The following is a 16208-nucleotide window of genomic DNA, read 5'->3' on the forward strand; positions in this document are numbered from 1 at the left end:
TTATATTATCTAAGGTTTTGGCAACTCTTTAGTGACTGTGCAGATACCAAAGGAAGTAGAAAAAAAGTTTTTACGATTCAATAATAAAAGCAGGCAGCTGAAATCAAATTCCCTAGCTTTTCAGGTCAAGCTTATTTTTAACAAAATTAGAATTCTGTGTGGAATTGTGTTATTTAAAAAGTATGGGTGAAGGTAACGCCCTCAGTGTTAACAGAGAGGCCTACTCTGCTCCCTAGTGTTGGTATCAGAAGCAAAAGATACAACATGCTAATACTTCATGCTAGAAATTTGCTCTTATCCTCCTTTCAGAGCCTGGTGAAGCTTCCTTGTATCAGAGCCTCACTTAATTAATTGTTCTTATTTCATTATCTGTACAGAGAAACACAGTAAAGAGCTAAGAAGCTCAGAAGAATGCTGAATGGTCTGTTTCTTACTTTTATTTGAAATTGAGGGACTACTGTCATATCCTCCAAAGGTCTCTGCTCTCCTGGGGAGTCCTGACCCAGAGCCATCTTCAGGCTGACAGGATCCACTGCCTAGGTGAGTGAAGATAAAGTTCTGGAGGTTTTCAGCTAGGAAAGAGGAGAACATGCCATGTAAACAGCCATGTCTTATGCAGTGAGGCAAGTGCATCATGCTAACAAGGTAAAAAAGAAATATTCAACCATCCATTACACTAAAAGATCAAGCAGTTTGAGAGATTTCCTGCAAGACAGATGAATTTTCCTTTGTGACTAGCTCTTTATGACATACTCTTCGTATTGTGCATATAAAGATGACCTCTTCCTTGACTGCAGGTTAGATTATCAAGCCTTGAGTGTTTGGGTTTTCTTTTTTTGTCTCCAAAATAAAAATTATGTTTGTCGTTATTTTCTGTCTAAGTATACTATCTTTAGACAGGCTATTTTAATATATGAACCTCATATAATATTATATTTCAGGATTGGCGTATTATTAGAGCACTCAGTTACCCATCTAAATAGAGACATCCTAAGACTCCACTGGTTGATCCCTGAAATTAAAAAAATCCAAGCTTTGGAGGTTCTCTACTTATAAATACAGGTGCACTCTACGTATCTTGCAGACCAGTTCTGTGAATAAGAGAGTCTGAACAGTGTTACATAAAAGTATTACATTATTACAGGATGATTTTCAGGACCTGTACTTAGAGATCCTGTACGCTTATCCACACCCTTGCATCTGAGTGAATGCATACGCCTTCCCACACTGCATTTACCTTCTGTCACTGCAGACTTCAAAATCGCCTCTCCTTGCAGATTTTCTGAGATATCCCCCCGAAGAAGTAGCCTAGATCGCGATCCTTGGGAATGGTCTTCAAACCCATTCATTTCATACATTTCTAGATAAATCTGTTGCTTCTCAGTTAGACTTTGTATAATCAGGTCATCTTTCATGTTCAAACGCTCTGAAGGAAGAAACAAACTCAGTTCTGCCTTCCTAATCACTGTCAGTGTACAATGTTCAGTTTAGAAGATTATTATTCATTTTATGATTACAGCATCAAATGCAAAGATATAATTAATAGTTAAGGGGAAAACTCATGGAGCATACAAAGCTTATTAGACATATTTAACTTACTATTTCTATATAGCACTACCCTGAAAGACTTGTGAAGGAGAAACTTGATCATATCATGGGATAAAAGAATAAGACAGTCATAAATCACAAATGATTCTGAGAAGCAGTTTGTGAAATATGTAACTAAGTCATTACCTTGAAATTCTTTTAACTTAGCAGCTCTTGCTTCAGCCAGCCTCCTCTCTGTTTCAGGTTCATTAAATGTTCCTCCTTCTTCATCAGGACAGCTGTTCAAAGGGGGAGACAGATACACATTTGGATTTGCATCTCAGGATTCAACCTGAAGCTTTTGCCTAGGATGTGGTTTACCTTTGTGTATCAAAATTCCTCGCTTAACCAAAGCCCTGTTGCACTGTACATCAGTCAACTAAATTTTTCGTTTGTTTTTTAAAAAAAGCAGAATAAAGTCTTTGGCTGGTTTCTATTGCATCTTTATAAGTGGCTTCCCAAAGAACGCAAACAGATTTGCAAGCTTTGGTCTTACAATGAAAATTTGAAGAGAGTCAAATGGATTTTTATTTTAAGTTTACACCTATGAGTCCTGCAAAGAGAAGACAGACAAACAAGAAATCAAGCCTTTCTGCTTTCATTCATAATTTACCTTTCTACAGCTCTACGGATGTGTGCCATCCAGGAATTCCTCTCCTCTTTCGAGCTTGTGTGAATTTCATACATTTCTGGTCCTTTTAAGGAAGCACTAATTAAGAACATTGCCTTTTCCTCATTAGCTACCTCTCTTACAATCAACTTTTGCAATGAGATAACTGGTGGTTTAGAGTCCTGTAAAACAAAATATAATTTATTGCACTACATTATATACGTTCTTTAGGGTTTGTGTTACCCAGTTCCCCCTGTCTTCCTACTTATACAGGGCCACCATGAGCCATAACATCACAATGCTGTAACTTTATTGCTACGGCCTCTTCATGTGACCTTTGACGTCATTTTATACTTATCAACTACAGATGAGAACATGGAATGAAGAATGTACCTTTCAAAAACAAGAGGTCTTGGTAACTGAATATTAAAGCATATATTGATTTAAAGACCTGAAGACTCCCACTGGGTCCCAGAAGTCAAGAACAGGGTCAAAAATTTTGATCAAAGAGAGGCAAAGCCAAAATTTGAAACAGAAAACAACAACCCTAATGACACATGTGAAGTGAAAGAAGAGAACAAAAGGAAGTGTTAGAAGTTCCAAGCTGGCAAATTAGAAAAGAAATAAAAACATAAGACAGAGGTGTTACAGTGTGCCACCAGGTCCTGTGAATAATAAAACCAGGTGACAATTATTGTATAACTAAGGATTAACTGCTTTAGCTGTCAGCCTTTGCAATGAAAACAAATTTACAGAAGGGATATTAGTTACTAAAAACCCATCTATGCTTCGTACACCATAGGTCCAACATACATAGCCTAGAAAGAGCCTTCCTAGAAGAAGAAAATGGCTTTTGGTAACTGCTGAACCTTCACAACATAATCTAGAGGGATGAAAAGAAAATTGAACTGTGAAACAGACAGCAGGAACACCAGGTTTTGCCAGCATCTTTGAGCAGCTGTATTGCAATTCAAGCCATGAACAGAGGTCACTGGAAAAACAGAATCACTTAGCAAATCCGTTTGCTCCTCTCATTTGCTTGATTTATCTATGAAGAAGTACAACAGTCAAGATGCTGGACATTAACAGTATGTTCTTCCCCTCTGTGAACTTGCTCTTCTGCTCATAGCTCAGATTTTTGTTTATTTGGAAAACAGGGCAGAATTAGTCTATCAGAGGCAATGTCATAAAATTAACTATTGTTCAAAGATTTACCTAATGCTATTCAAAAGGGAATAACTTGCAGCCATCCTGATTTATGAAAGCATCGATATTCTGTGCATTAGAAGAAGGGTAATTTGAAAAGCAGTTGCTTTTACAGCCCTGAGGTCACCAAAATAGCTTTTGCCATTAGAATTCAGCTTTAATGTTAATGTCTTGAAAAAAATATGTCCAAGAAAACAATTACATAAAATAGTTTCTCTGTTACTGGTTCTATTACAGCCATAACTGAACTACATCAGGACAAAATGTACACAATTAACTACTCTGAGGATACCTGTGGAAATGCCCTAGAAAAGCGAGCAAATCCTCTGAGTGTTCTAGAGTGCTGCAGTAATTACATTTGCATTTAGTACTTATTACATTTACTTCAGGAAAGTTCTCTGCCCCCAGTAAATCTTAGGCTATGTAACCATGGTTACCACGCCCCTAACTGAAATGGAAAATTATTTCCCTGCACATTAGCAAACAGAAGCAGACCTTATTGGCAAGTCCCTTTCCAAGCACAGTTCTAGTATGTTCATGACTTGTATAAAATAGCAGCCTAACAAAGTTCAGCGAAAGGGAAAGTCACAGCACCAGAAAAGGAGAAGCAGTGAACCTCAGAACATGTGCAGGGCATCAAAAAACTGCAGACATGGCAGCTAGAACCAGCTGACGCAAAGGAACACTATTTTGCACTAAGAGATAGTGGGAGGGATTCAACGTGTACCAGAATTACTTCAGAAAAAGTGATTCTATAATAGTTGTCTGGTTTGTTAACTTAATTTTCCTTCTGAACCTACCACAAGTATCTGACATCTCTTAACTGTATTTCTTCTGTAATTACTATCACTTTCATAAATACTCTAAGTGAATGTATTAAACAAGGAGAACAATACTTACCACTGATGCAAATGTGTATTTTTGGTCCTTTTCTTGTAAGAGCAACAGTACATCAGTTAACAGGACTGCCAGAATATCTACAGTAACAACAGAGAAAAAACAAAAGCCAGGGAGGGAGAAGCAGGTCAGGTTTTAAAGCAGAAAGACTGCTCCAGACTCAAAAAATCTCGACTTAAATTTCCTGTGAGTCAGGGAATAGCACGTCAACATTTGCAATATTGGGTCTACTACTGCCTTCCAATTGCGCTGTCCACAGACAGATTGTAGTGCAGAACCAGCACAACACAAATGGAGTGGAATTAAAGCTTGAGAACACCTACATAGGCATCCTATGCATTGACTCAAACACTCGTGAGGCAACACGTCTCCCTCAACAGCAGATTTTTCTGGAACTGCAGCCATTCATGGTACTACCTACTCTTGGCTGCATTTTGTGTGCCATTGAAGCTTCTCCTTGAATACTTGAGCAATGAAGCTGTTAAAACATTCACTGGCAGACACCGTTTTGATTTTCTGGCAAAACAGACATTATGCAGAACAAAGGTGTCATGGGGTCGACACAACACAATTTTTTCGAAGTGTGAAACAGAGCTCGCACAAGATAATGCCTTTCCACAGGAGACTAAGTTGGTATGACTCAAAGCTTTGTCATCTATCTAAAGACCTCCCTCTTGAATTGGAAAGCAGATCAGGCAGATAATCAGCAAACAGCGTAAGGAACTTATCATGCACCATTATAGAGATGCTTATTGGACAAGCCAAGAATAGAACAAGTGCTATTTCCTCCAATATCCTATTAAACAGGCAGGTTATTCTCGTCTTATTTTATACTCAATTGATCAGTAATAAAGTTACTTAAAAAGACAATAAATAAAAAGTTGTTTCCCCACTGTACTTTTTCTCTTACTGGTCCTTTCTCTACCTTTGAGTCGTCCTGATGCAGCTTTCCAGTACAGCATCCCATCCAGCAGAAGCCGCCTCTGTCCCATGTCATCCTTGCGGAAGAAAAGTCCATTTTTGCATTTTCCAGATGATTTTAGCTCCATTTTATGCATAATTTCTTTAAGGCGCTGCCCCTTCTCGCACTCATTTACCATGGCATCTACATGAGTGATTGTGTCCTTAATTAAACTAAGGGCCTGAGTCAGCTCTTCATAATCTCTAGTTCCAGCTAAGAGAAAAGAGTATCAGTCAGTCACATTTTCAACTCTGGAATGCAAGATACAAACCACCCAAACATATTTTAACATGAAGGTTCCATAATGAATATCTAACAGCATTTCTTAAGAGCTGAAGTTCTAAAATAAAATAAAATAAAACACCCTAAAGCTCTAAATCTCTAATGAACTGGCAGGCTTAACCTACTATGGTTTTGTGGTTGCAGACTTGAAACTGAATGCTGCTTTTGACCCTCTGATGAGGTGAGACTGATCTGGATCTGCATCTAGAACAGCATCTTCAGCTAACAAAGAAGTGAGAAAGCCAGGTGTAAGGCAGTAACAGCCTGTCCCTTCTTGTCTGAGGAACGAACACTCAAAATATGGGAGAAAAAGAACTGGCAGGCAACTGTGAGGCTTCTGGGAAAAGTTAAACAACCTACCTTCTGTATTCTGAATAATACGTTCCACCAAGACTGGATATTTGGTGATGCGCTGTGTAACTAGAAGGATACACTCCTGAACACCAAGTCTCCTCACAATGGAACAGTTGCCGATTTTCTAGAAAACAAGACAGACTCATCATATCCATTGTATACATTGCTCTAACTCTCTCACCCCTCCATTCACACATCTTGTGTCTCAAAACATTTTTGTACATTTAGGCATAGCACCACAAAATTAGCTGCACTGTTTTACTAAAGCAAAACTCCTGATAACATTAAAATTTGCTTTTATCACTGGAAAATATTTTAGGTATTATTATGGTTGAACTAAACCTGGAGCCAAGCAGAGCAAGTTCCAAATCTAATGGCCTATTTCCTAACTGATTGCCTTTCATAATGTGATTAGTCCCTACATATACAGAGAAGTACTATATTTCTAAAACCTGACCTAACAGCCAAATTAGGTCAATAATGAATAAGCTAAGTGTTTATTTTACCACAGCAAGCTGATCTACAGAGATACATTTCTGTTTAGAAAGGGAAGACTGTAAAGCATCAGAATCCCACTAGTCTGACTGCTAGTAGAGCACAATCCTGGCAGCAGAATGCAGTACCAAGATCTTTCCAAGTACTGGAGCTATATATTTTAAAACTCTGGCCACTCACTTAGTTACTTGAAAGTAAAGTGTTCTCACTTTTAAAGACAACTAGTTAAGAGAAGCTGTAAGTATAGAACTACGTTGGAAAGTTCACACAGTATCACTTACTGATGACTGGAAAATGAGAATACTTAGGACTGTGCCATGCCATCTGAGATTCAGGTTACAGGCTTCACTTAGGCTGTGTCTTTCCAGTCCTTCCTATTAATTGCACATTACAGTGTGCAGGAGACAAACAAACCACCCTGGAGCCAATCCTCTGGTTTTGGAAAGACGACGTAGTGGGTAAAACTTGGCTGAAGAGTACCTGCTTTTTCTATAGTAGTTCATCAACAGCATTTATCATTGATTTTATTTATTATGAAGCCAATTTACAAAGACGGCCACACAGCAGGGCTGTCAGTGATAGAGCCATGAATAGAAAAAATACTGTTCCCTAGTCCTATGTGCTCTTAAGAGCCTGCCTCAAATGTAACACCTGCTAATCGTGGCTTTGTGTCCAAACAGTTCAAAAGTCATAAAATATAAGAAGCTAACAACTCATCAAATAATGACAACATGACTCTAACCCTGCTCATTCAAATTTAAGGAATCTTTTAAGTAAAAAATAAAACCTGAATTAGTCAAGTATATTATGGACAGTCAGAACGGTAGACTTCTGGTTGTTGTTTACCTTTATTAAGTTTTGGAACTTCTTATTGCTTTGGAGCAGGTCTTTATAGTGACTAACAGCTTCATTGTGTCCACAACAGAACACACCATATTTTTCTTTCATTCTCTCCCCATTTTCACCTGAAAACTAGTTGGAAACATAAGAATGAAAGACGTGAACAATTATGAGCAAAGCTACCTCCACTGCAAGACCCAGGTTTAACATGGTTTTATGGTAACTGATTTCTGAGACATTTCTTCGGTATTTCAATTTCTTCTGTACCAGAAATGAGAGATTTATGCAGTGTGACATATGAGAGCTTGGAATACCACAAGATCACCAAACATTAAATGATGGTTGTCATTATGAGAGTTTTTAAAAGGATTTCTGGGCCTCTGCATTTAAAAAGACTGAGGGACTGTAAAAGGTGAAAGGCCAAAAATTGTCATGATATATGAAAGAAACTGTTGCATCCACTCCATACCAGAATGGGTGCTAAAGCTGTAATGACTTCAAAGGATCTTTACTGCATTTTTAAAAGGTCAGAACCAAGAAGCTCGGCATTAAATGCAGGAAAGCCATGGACACCAGGCATTGACATGGCTCCAGGAATGCATTACTTTACTTTTGAAACAGACCAAAGACAGAACCAAGCCATCTGCAGACATATCCCACAGCATGCATACACACATGCCTAAAGAACACTTAATGAACATCTCACATTATCTGTGACCATGTGTTCCTGGGAGTTATGCTCACACATTACACTGGGAAGATCATCTTAAACCCAGTACTAAATCAATGTTTACATAACTTTAACCTTACAGTTAGCTTTTTAGAAATTAAATAGTGTCAACAACATTAGTAGAATTTAATTCATACCTGTTTTACCAAGAGGTCTCCAATGTTCTGGATTATATAATTTTGGTCGCTGCCTTCTTCCAAGGATTCCCTTCGTCGCTCCTTTAATTGGAGCAGAAATTGCCCATGCATCTCCAACAGCTCATCCACACAGGGGAAGAGCTTGTTGATAACTGCATTTGGGAACTGCAGTTCCTCTCTCATGGCTTTGGAGTATACCTTCAGCATTATTTTCAGTGTCCTAACATGGTGCATTTCAGTCTGCATTAGTTCTGGGCAAGGGGAAATAATAAAAAAAAAAATAAAAATCAAAAGTCATTTATATGCTGTGCAGTGACTAGTGAGATGTAGAAGAGCAGACTCCAAAAGCCACCATCTTTTGCACCACCTTCTTCTTCACCACAATCTGCATCGCTGATGTGAAGCTCCTAAATTTGCCCTGTTAATCTCCCAGCCAAACAGGGATGGACCCTACTCATTTAATGACATCTCCCAGCTGCAGTTGAGCTATTCCCTAATTGTATAGCTGGGCTTTGCTGCTGACACAGGCATACTGAAAACTATGGGTTGCTTTAAATCGTTAACAGGATGACTTATGCACACTAACACAGGTAAACAAGACTTGAAAATCTTCACTCATTTTTAGTTTCCAAGCACAAGTCAAAATGGGAGCCAGTAAAAATGATTTCTGCTTTGTTTCAAAACACTGGCACTATGAAATAGAAAAAGTTACAAGAATAACAAATACTCTTACCATAAATGACATCTTGCCTTTTTATAACATCTTTCTTTTGCCTTTTTGCATAAGACTGTTCCACTGCAACACTCCAGGACTCTGCCTCAAACTCATGAGCATCTGTTTCTATTTCACTTCGGAGGGATACAGAATATGCATCTAGACCAAAAGCACATTCAATTTCAATTATTGTTGTTTCCCACCGTATCCCTCATTATCATCATTAACAACAACAAGGGTAAAGACATTTCAATGCTGCTTTAAGACTGTGTCAGAAATTGAATAAAAATCCTGAAAAGCACAGAAAATTCCATACCTTCCAGAAAAACGGAGTCTGCTGTTGAAGGTGCAAGCGAGACAACGTCATCTGAAGTCTGCTTAAATTTTATAAACACTGAATCCCCTTCATCCATGTCTCCTGAAATTAGTCTAAATGGCCAAAGAAATTAGACCAAGGGACCAAAACAGAACGTTATTTTTAAGTTGCTTGACAAAAAAAAAAAAAAAATCCAACTACTTTAACAAGCATTTTTCCTAAACTACAGTATATAAAAACTACTGTTGCACTCAAATTTTAAACAGTCAAATCAATTTAGCAACTCCATCACTGAAATATTACAGTTTTAATTAGAGCAGCATGAGCAAGTATGCAACTTCTAGTATGACATTTTAAAAAGACATCACCTGGTGACAAGCCATAGCCAGTTCAGAGTACAAAGGGCACTTTCACTACGAAGGAAGCATAACCGTGGCACATAAAAAGTAAACTACTACTTAAAACAGCAGACAGCTTTGAATCAGTCTACTATTTTAATCATAGTATCCTGCAATTTAAAACACTGCTGTCTCCTACACTGGTCAGAACTAGCACAACCTAGAATAACTGAACTTAGAAGACATTTCTGAATTTCCACAAGTCTAAAGACAAATATACCCACAAAAGCCATAATGTAGACAGAGGTACTCAAATACTGCCCTATTTGATAGGATATCTTTTGTTTCATAGTACAGAGGGACTACAGACAAGGTGATTTAAGCAACAGAAAAAAGCTTACTTTTCAGGGAAATTAATTTCAGCATTAAAAGCTCAATAAATCTTTTCTGAGCTTGAAAACCAACGTGAGTTCTTGCTTTAGTTCTGTAACTGTTTTTTGTTTCACATTGCCGGGGGCACGGGACAGGAAAAGCTAGTGAAATAGAAGAGAAGCAGTTTACTTACCCAAATTTATTAACGGCTCCAGCAGTATTCAATGAAGACTGAGAATTTCCTCTTTGGGTGATAGTCATACCGAGATTCCGTGACAGTACTGGGGTGCCATCCGGTCCCAGGAGAAGACTTCGGGGCTGCTCCTTCAAAGAAGTGGCTAGAGAGGCAAAAATTGAATTGGTACTCAGAAAATGAGGTGTACACTGCAAATCGCCTGCTCTCAAACCTCTCTCTGAATGTGGACGGAGAACAGACAGGATCTTGGATGTCAAAAGCTCGTTGTCCAAAAAAACATTCTCATTCCATTTTCTTGAAAAGGAACCACAAAAAGACAGCTCAGGATGAGCTGGAATTGTATTGCTTCTGCCGCTGCTTTTTGAATTTGTATTCCCCATGCTCACTACTGGCTGCCCTCAGACTTGGCACAGTAAAGTGGCCCCAGAGATGCACTGTTTTTATACTACCTGTGATCCTTCTAGAAATGTAAAGCTGCCACTTAACTTACTGTATTGGCTAAATCAGCAGGTCTGAAGTGCAGGAAATTGGTCCCTACTGTGCCCATTTAGTGTGGAAATTGCAAAGTATCTTCTCCTTTAGTAAAACACCAGAACCTACACACAATTATTCACACCCTACCGTATAAGGGCACAGAACATTTCATGGCAAACAAGAAAAATCTGAGATCACATAAAACCCACAAGTTCTTTGCAATGCTTATTGCTACACAGTGATTTATATCTGCATGCACACACACTGAACATAATAGATACCAGAGCTAAATTTAATTTTAATACTGCAGCTTTTTAATGCTTTTTAAATCTAGACAGACTGTGAACTGGAAAGATATTTAAAACTTTAATCACTATTACACAATACATGGAAGCCTGTAATAGAGTTATAAAAAATGGATATAAAAAAATAATTATTTAGCACTAATGTCTGTAATAAATGATAAGGAACAGGAGACAAAATACATCCTTTTAAAAAGGAAACTTCAGAGAAGTCAAAGATGAAGAATCAGCCAGACAATCTTTAAAACTTATCACTAACAAGGTCTGCAGCTGCCCTTTTTTCAAAGTGCTTTTAAGGACACGGGAGTGGAAGAGATCTCATGGATCCTTGGACCCAGGGCTCTGCCATTGCAGGCAAGCTTTGCCTTAACACCCAGATGCAACTCTTCCTTTTGTACTGGGTCTGAGAGGCTGCTTCAGGACCAGGCTGTTGCAGCAGCTCAGATAGTCCTCAGTTCCCAGCCAAGGTGACGCATCACCAATTTACAACTATTCTTGTAAAAACACTGGTGTCTACCCATCCCCAGAAGTTCCCCCTTTCTTAGTCTGCACTCCTTGGCGTACCTCCACTAACAATTATCTCTCACTCTACTTCTGCCTTGCTCAATAAAACACAGCTAAATCAAGGTATTCATGTTTCTTATGAAACAGGTTTTTCCACATTTCTTGATATCCCATACTCTACATCTGCTTGTCTCTCATTTCATCTTCCTTGAAACAGTTGACTAGAATTGTATTAGAGCTGCAGGGGAGGTTTCATCAATGACATGTAATAGAAATTGTATCACCACATCTTTTCTTGCTGGAAATACCTTTCCCAAAACCTGTTTGGGTTTGAAATCTGGCTACGCACATGCACATTCTCAGTCTACAACAAACTAGGTAAACTGAGTCCTCTTCCACTATCTCCAAGTGATGAGACCCAAGCCCATTGTCCTGAAAGAGGAGACTAATCAGATATTAGCAAGATTTGTAAAGGCAGGTTTCCTAAACAAAGGCTTGGTGATAAATGTTCTCCTGTTTCCATTTGGGAAAGTATTGAAATCACCAGCCATCAAGTTCTCCTTCTGTGCTCCAAAAGCCAAGAACAAAGTTCTGTTTCACAATGGTAGGCCAAATCTAAAAATCTCCAGAGGCAATACATGGGGAGAGGGATGGGACACATACACACAAACACTACATGTTAAAAATGTGTTTCTCTTTTAAATTGATACAATACCTCTGGCTTTTTTTTTTTGCTGTGCACTGCAGTCTGTAGTGGATGGGTAAAGACATACAATGCTCACGCTATTAGCTGTTCCTTTAATTTCCAGCTTCTGCTTTGGACTATGGAAAATAAATACTGGCTGCCTAGCAGAGTCTGCACCAACAAAAAGCCATTTTCTGAGTTCAATTAGCACTGTCTGCACACTGCTGAGAGACCATATTGATCATTGTTAACCTATCACACCAGACCAGACTGTATACCACAGAGATGTTTCAACGACAAGCCCTACAGCCAACTTTTCCTATTTTCATTATTCCTTACTGTTTCCTATTTCAGTCTCTGCACTTTCTACTAAATGCAGAAAACCATTCATGGTAACACAAACAGCCACTTATCTTCTTATAACAATTACTCCCTTTGTGCTACCTCTTGGTAAGAATCATTTCATAAGAAAGTACACCTTTGCAATGGAAGTCAAATACCTAACAAAAACACATGAAACATAGTAATACTCAGACATTCACATCAACTTTCTTACATCCATCAAAGCAACCAAACAGACCAAATGCAAGGCAGAAAATAATTCTGCTCTAGTTACGGTCAGTCACTGGAGAGTCAAAAAGCCTGTTCTATTAATGCAGACCTTGTAACATCTACAAATTAAAACACCATTTAAATTATACACCTGTGACCATGATGGTCATTTCCAGTAGCAAAAAGCTATTTCAAAGCCTATGCTGTAATAAAGCTGTTCATTTTTGGGGTTTTTTTTTCCTCCCAGATCCCTTTTCCCACTTTGTTTCAACAAAGATTTATGTTCAGACCATTAGTGCCAGCTTGTCTTAGAGATTTCTAGCAACCACTAGCTGCAGGCAAGTTTTAAATAGACAATTATGAAAATCTGATGTAAAACAAAGTTCACAGTTCTAGTCTTTTCAGAGGCCAGAGAATAGACAATCAATGAAAAACTAGCTTATTGATCCCTTTTCACCATGATATTTTGAGGTTACACAGCAAGAAGGTATAAAGAAAAATAAAAAGATAAAAACACACAGGAGATTGCTAGGAGCCTCTAAGCCATTCCCAATAGAAAAAAAAATGAAGCCTTCTTATTAAAAGAGACCTTTTCTATACTTCAATAACACACTGTGTATAGCCTTTAAAACATATTAAAGAAAAAAACACAATTGAACAGATAAGCCTTGAGCACAGAAATCATTCTTTAGTACAAACCTGGGGAAATACACTGGGGCGAACTCTGTGGAGATCCAGAAGGTCTGTGCTGAAAATCTTTCTGCTATAGGAAAAAATACAATATTCTTACACATACAGACCAAACTTCCAGTCCAAAATGAATCATATTTTTCCTACCATATAGTACTAACTGTAAGTGAAGCTGTATACCAAAAGTATAAAAGATTTGACACAGTAACAGTTTTTGATTTTTTTCACATTCCAGAAGAATGGCATATAGACATTAACACTTTGTATAAAAATGCCATCAAGTATAAATCAGACTGATATAGAACCAAAACTGAAGTCACAGCTGAATTACATCTATGATAATAAATAATTTATTAAATGAAAGCAAACCCTTTACGAAGACAGTCTTCACCTACACTTTGTTTACAGCAACACTAACTAAACCCAGCCAATTTCAACAAAAAATTGAGATTGCTTCTTTAAAATGGCATCTTCGGTAATCTGTACAACTTTCTCATTCTTGCAACACCAGGAAGTTACAATTCATTGAGCTAGAATTTATCAAAGATGCAAAGAAATTAAATAAGTAAAACAGTCTGTGACAAATGGCTTTTGGGGAGTCTTGCTTCACTTTGAGGATCTAATTTCTGACTTCATTCCTCACACAATTTTGTGCTACTCTCTTCAGGAGTGGTTTGTCAGGGCTGATTCAACCACGAAAATTTGGGACATGGTAAAGAGTGGAAACAAAAGCATCACAGCAAGTGAATTTTTTGGTTTAAAAGGAAAATGCACAATGCCTTAAGAAGTTTAAAGCTATACATCAAAACCCCCACAAGAATATTTCTGCCCTCAAAAGAGTTACATTCTAAATCACCAATGGCTGAAAGCACTTCCTCTAACCTCTAATTGCCCAGGTTTGAGCTGTTCTGCTCTCTCTTCTCTCCCTCACAGTACTCCCTAATCTGCTATCAGTCTCTGAAATCATCAACACTTGCAGGTTAAAACAAAGTAAAACTCCCTCAAGTGTAATTAGTTATCAGGAGGAGGAAATGATTTTCAAAACCAATACCAGAACAAAGAAACCGACAGATAGACAGCTATCTGAAACCAGCCTGTGACCTTACATGCAGTCACAGGCACCACAGTGACACAGATAAAAATGAACAGCTTAGCAAGACAAAGTTCATCACAGTTCAAAAATGAAATCACTTATTCTGCATTGCCTAGCTTATAAATAATATGTAACTGTTATAACCAAATTCCCCTCCACCCCTCACACTCTTCCATTAGCTTTGAGATGGCACAACCTATTAAAGTATAGCAGCATAAAATTCAGAGGTACCATATAATTCAATTATGTTCCCCCAAAAAATGATGGGTTTGAGCATTCCTAAAAGGATTAGTCACAGTTCTGACAGACTCAAGCAATGGTAAGTAATTTTCAGTACAGCAATAAAACGTTTCACTATTTTCCCTACGTACATTGTCATAAATTACTATAATGACAAGTTAATAACTATTCAATGTCTTGAAGATGTAGGGCAAGATTCTGTCCTGATGTAAACTAAAATATCCGCACTAAATTAAGCTTACTATGTCAAGCACTGTTTTTATAAAAGAAGAGCACATTTTAGAACCTACCTTGGGTCTGATGCTGCTGCATTCAGCCAGTAAAGTCTTGCAGTTCTTATGGACATTCACTGCACAATCTGAAACAAGACACAACAAAAAGGGGCTTTAACTTAAATTATTCTTGCCATTCTCATCTAGGGAAGAGTGACACACAAAAGATCTTAATTTTGGAAGAGATGCAGAGTAAGCTCAGGTGTTTCAGCAAGCATCCTTGTTGTGCATGTTCTGTTCTTGACTTTACAGCAAATACTCAAGTTCTTTCAAAAAGACTCAGAATCACTGATAGTGCAATTCACACATGCAAGCACAAAGAGACACTATCGAATGCACTAACAGTATTCTGCCTAACCTCCACTCAACCAGAGCAGTTTTCCTCAGATTTGCAAAGGTTATTTCCACATCTTTCAGTTCAAAATTGATACCATTCAGGAGGGTTTACTTGGCTCCACAGGAATAGCTGCCTTTCTGCATAATTGGTAGGAACTAAAGTAACTACAGTCAAAATGCACCACAGAATCATCAGAGTATTACCACCATCAGAGCACTGCCGCTTTCCGAGCTTCACAAAGGAACTGTTTCCAGATAAAGGAACTAAAGCAGCAATTTTTCACCCAAGGCATAACACCATTAACAGTATAGTAAAATCCATTTTTCCCCCTTATAATAATGACTGCTTGAGAAAACAGGATGACAACTGGTAACATTAAATATTTTCTGCAGTCTTTCTGTCCATCTGTAAAATAAGATCTTTCACCAAAGCAGAAGCTGGACACCAGCAACCTAGACAGTAAAGGAAACCAGGATTTGTTTCTTCCCATGTATTTCAGGCATGCATGTTAGAAAAGAAATAGAACAAAACTGGGAAGATGAACACCATATCTGCTAGAGAAAAGCCTGTTTATGTTTAAAGCACAGAGGAAAAATTATTTACAGTTTCTTCCTCCAAACAGAACTATCACCCACGCCTGGCGCCAAGACTGGTGATCTGTTTTAAGGCTCCTGGCTAATGTAGAGCAATACTCACTTATAAATGTTTTCCATAATTACAGTAAAACTCTGAGAACAGGAGCAGCAAAATGCTTACTTGGCCTTAAATACAAATAAATTAATAAAGGTATAAAAACAGGACTGAGAAAAAAACTGAGTGCAGAGGCCCAAAAGACACTCAGATGTTACGCAGCTTCCTCAAGTGAGGGAAATAAAAGCAAAATACTGCACTTTGAGTGCCAGCCACACAAAAAATTTCACAAAACCAATCACCTTCTATAACTGCTCTCTTATTTGTGGTATTTCTTCCACTACCACACCCCACGCAACAAAACAAAAGGCACTATATGTAATTTCAAATGTA

At 38.0% G+C, this 16208-nt stretch overlaps 1 protein-coding gene across 5 annotated transcripts in view; it reads right to left on the minus strand.

Annotated features, from left to right (window-relative positions):
- Positions 1 to 16208, minus strand: part of ARHGEF18 (Rho/Rac guanine nucleotide exchange factor 18) — a 52340-nt gene that overhangs the window by 11187 nt on the left and 24945 nt on the right. For 4 of the 5 annotated variants that reach the window (XM_027796246.2, XM_055804509.1, XM_027796244.2 and 1 more), the window contains 14 exons: positions 14867 to 14934; positions 13253 to 13316; positions 10034 to 10178; positions 9131 to 9243; positions 8833 to 8973; positions 8100 to 8350; positions 7239 to 7364; positions 5904 to 6021; positions 5226 to 5474; positions 4304 to 4380; positions 2201 to 2379; positions 1735 to 1826; positions 1238 to 1426; positions 435 to 572 (listed from right to left, as the gene is read on the minus strand). In XM_027796246.2, the coding sequence (XP_027652047.1) occupies positions 435 to 572; positions 1238 to 1426; positions 1735 to 1826; positions 2201 to 2379; positions 4304 to 4380; positions 5226 to 5474; positions 5904 to 6021; positions 7239 to 7364; positions 8100 to 8350; positions 8833 to 8973; positions 9131 to 9243; positions 10034 to 10178; positions 13253 to 13316; positions 14867 to 14934 (1950 nt within the window). The remainder of the gene's footprint in view (positions 1 to 434; positions 573 to 1237; positions 1427 to 1734; positions 1827 to 2200; positions 2380 to 4303; positions 4381 to 5225; positions 5475 to 5903; positions 6022 to 7238; positions 7365 to 8099; positions 8351 to 8832; positions 8974 to 9130; positions 9244 to 10033; positions 10179 to 13252; positions 13317 to 14866; positions 14935 to 16208) is intronic. The other variant, XM_055804510.1, reaches the window with a different exon arrangement.

Source organism: Falco peregrinus, chromosome 5, assembly GCF_023634155.1.
Source record: "Falco peregrinus isolate bFalPer1 chromosome 5, bFalPer1.pri, whole genome shotgun sequence".
Classification (NCBI taxonomy): Eukaryota; Metazoa; Chordata; class Aves; order Falconiformes; family Falconidae; genus Falco; species Falco peregrinus.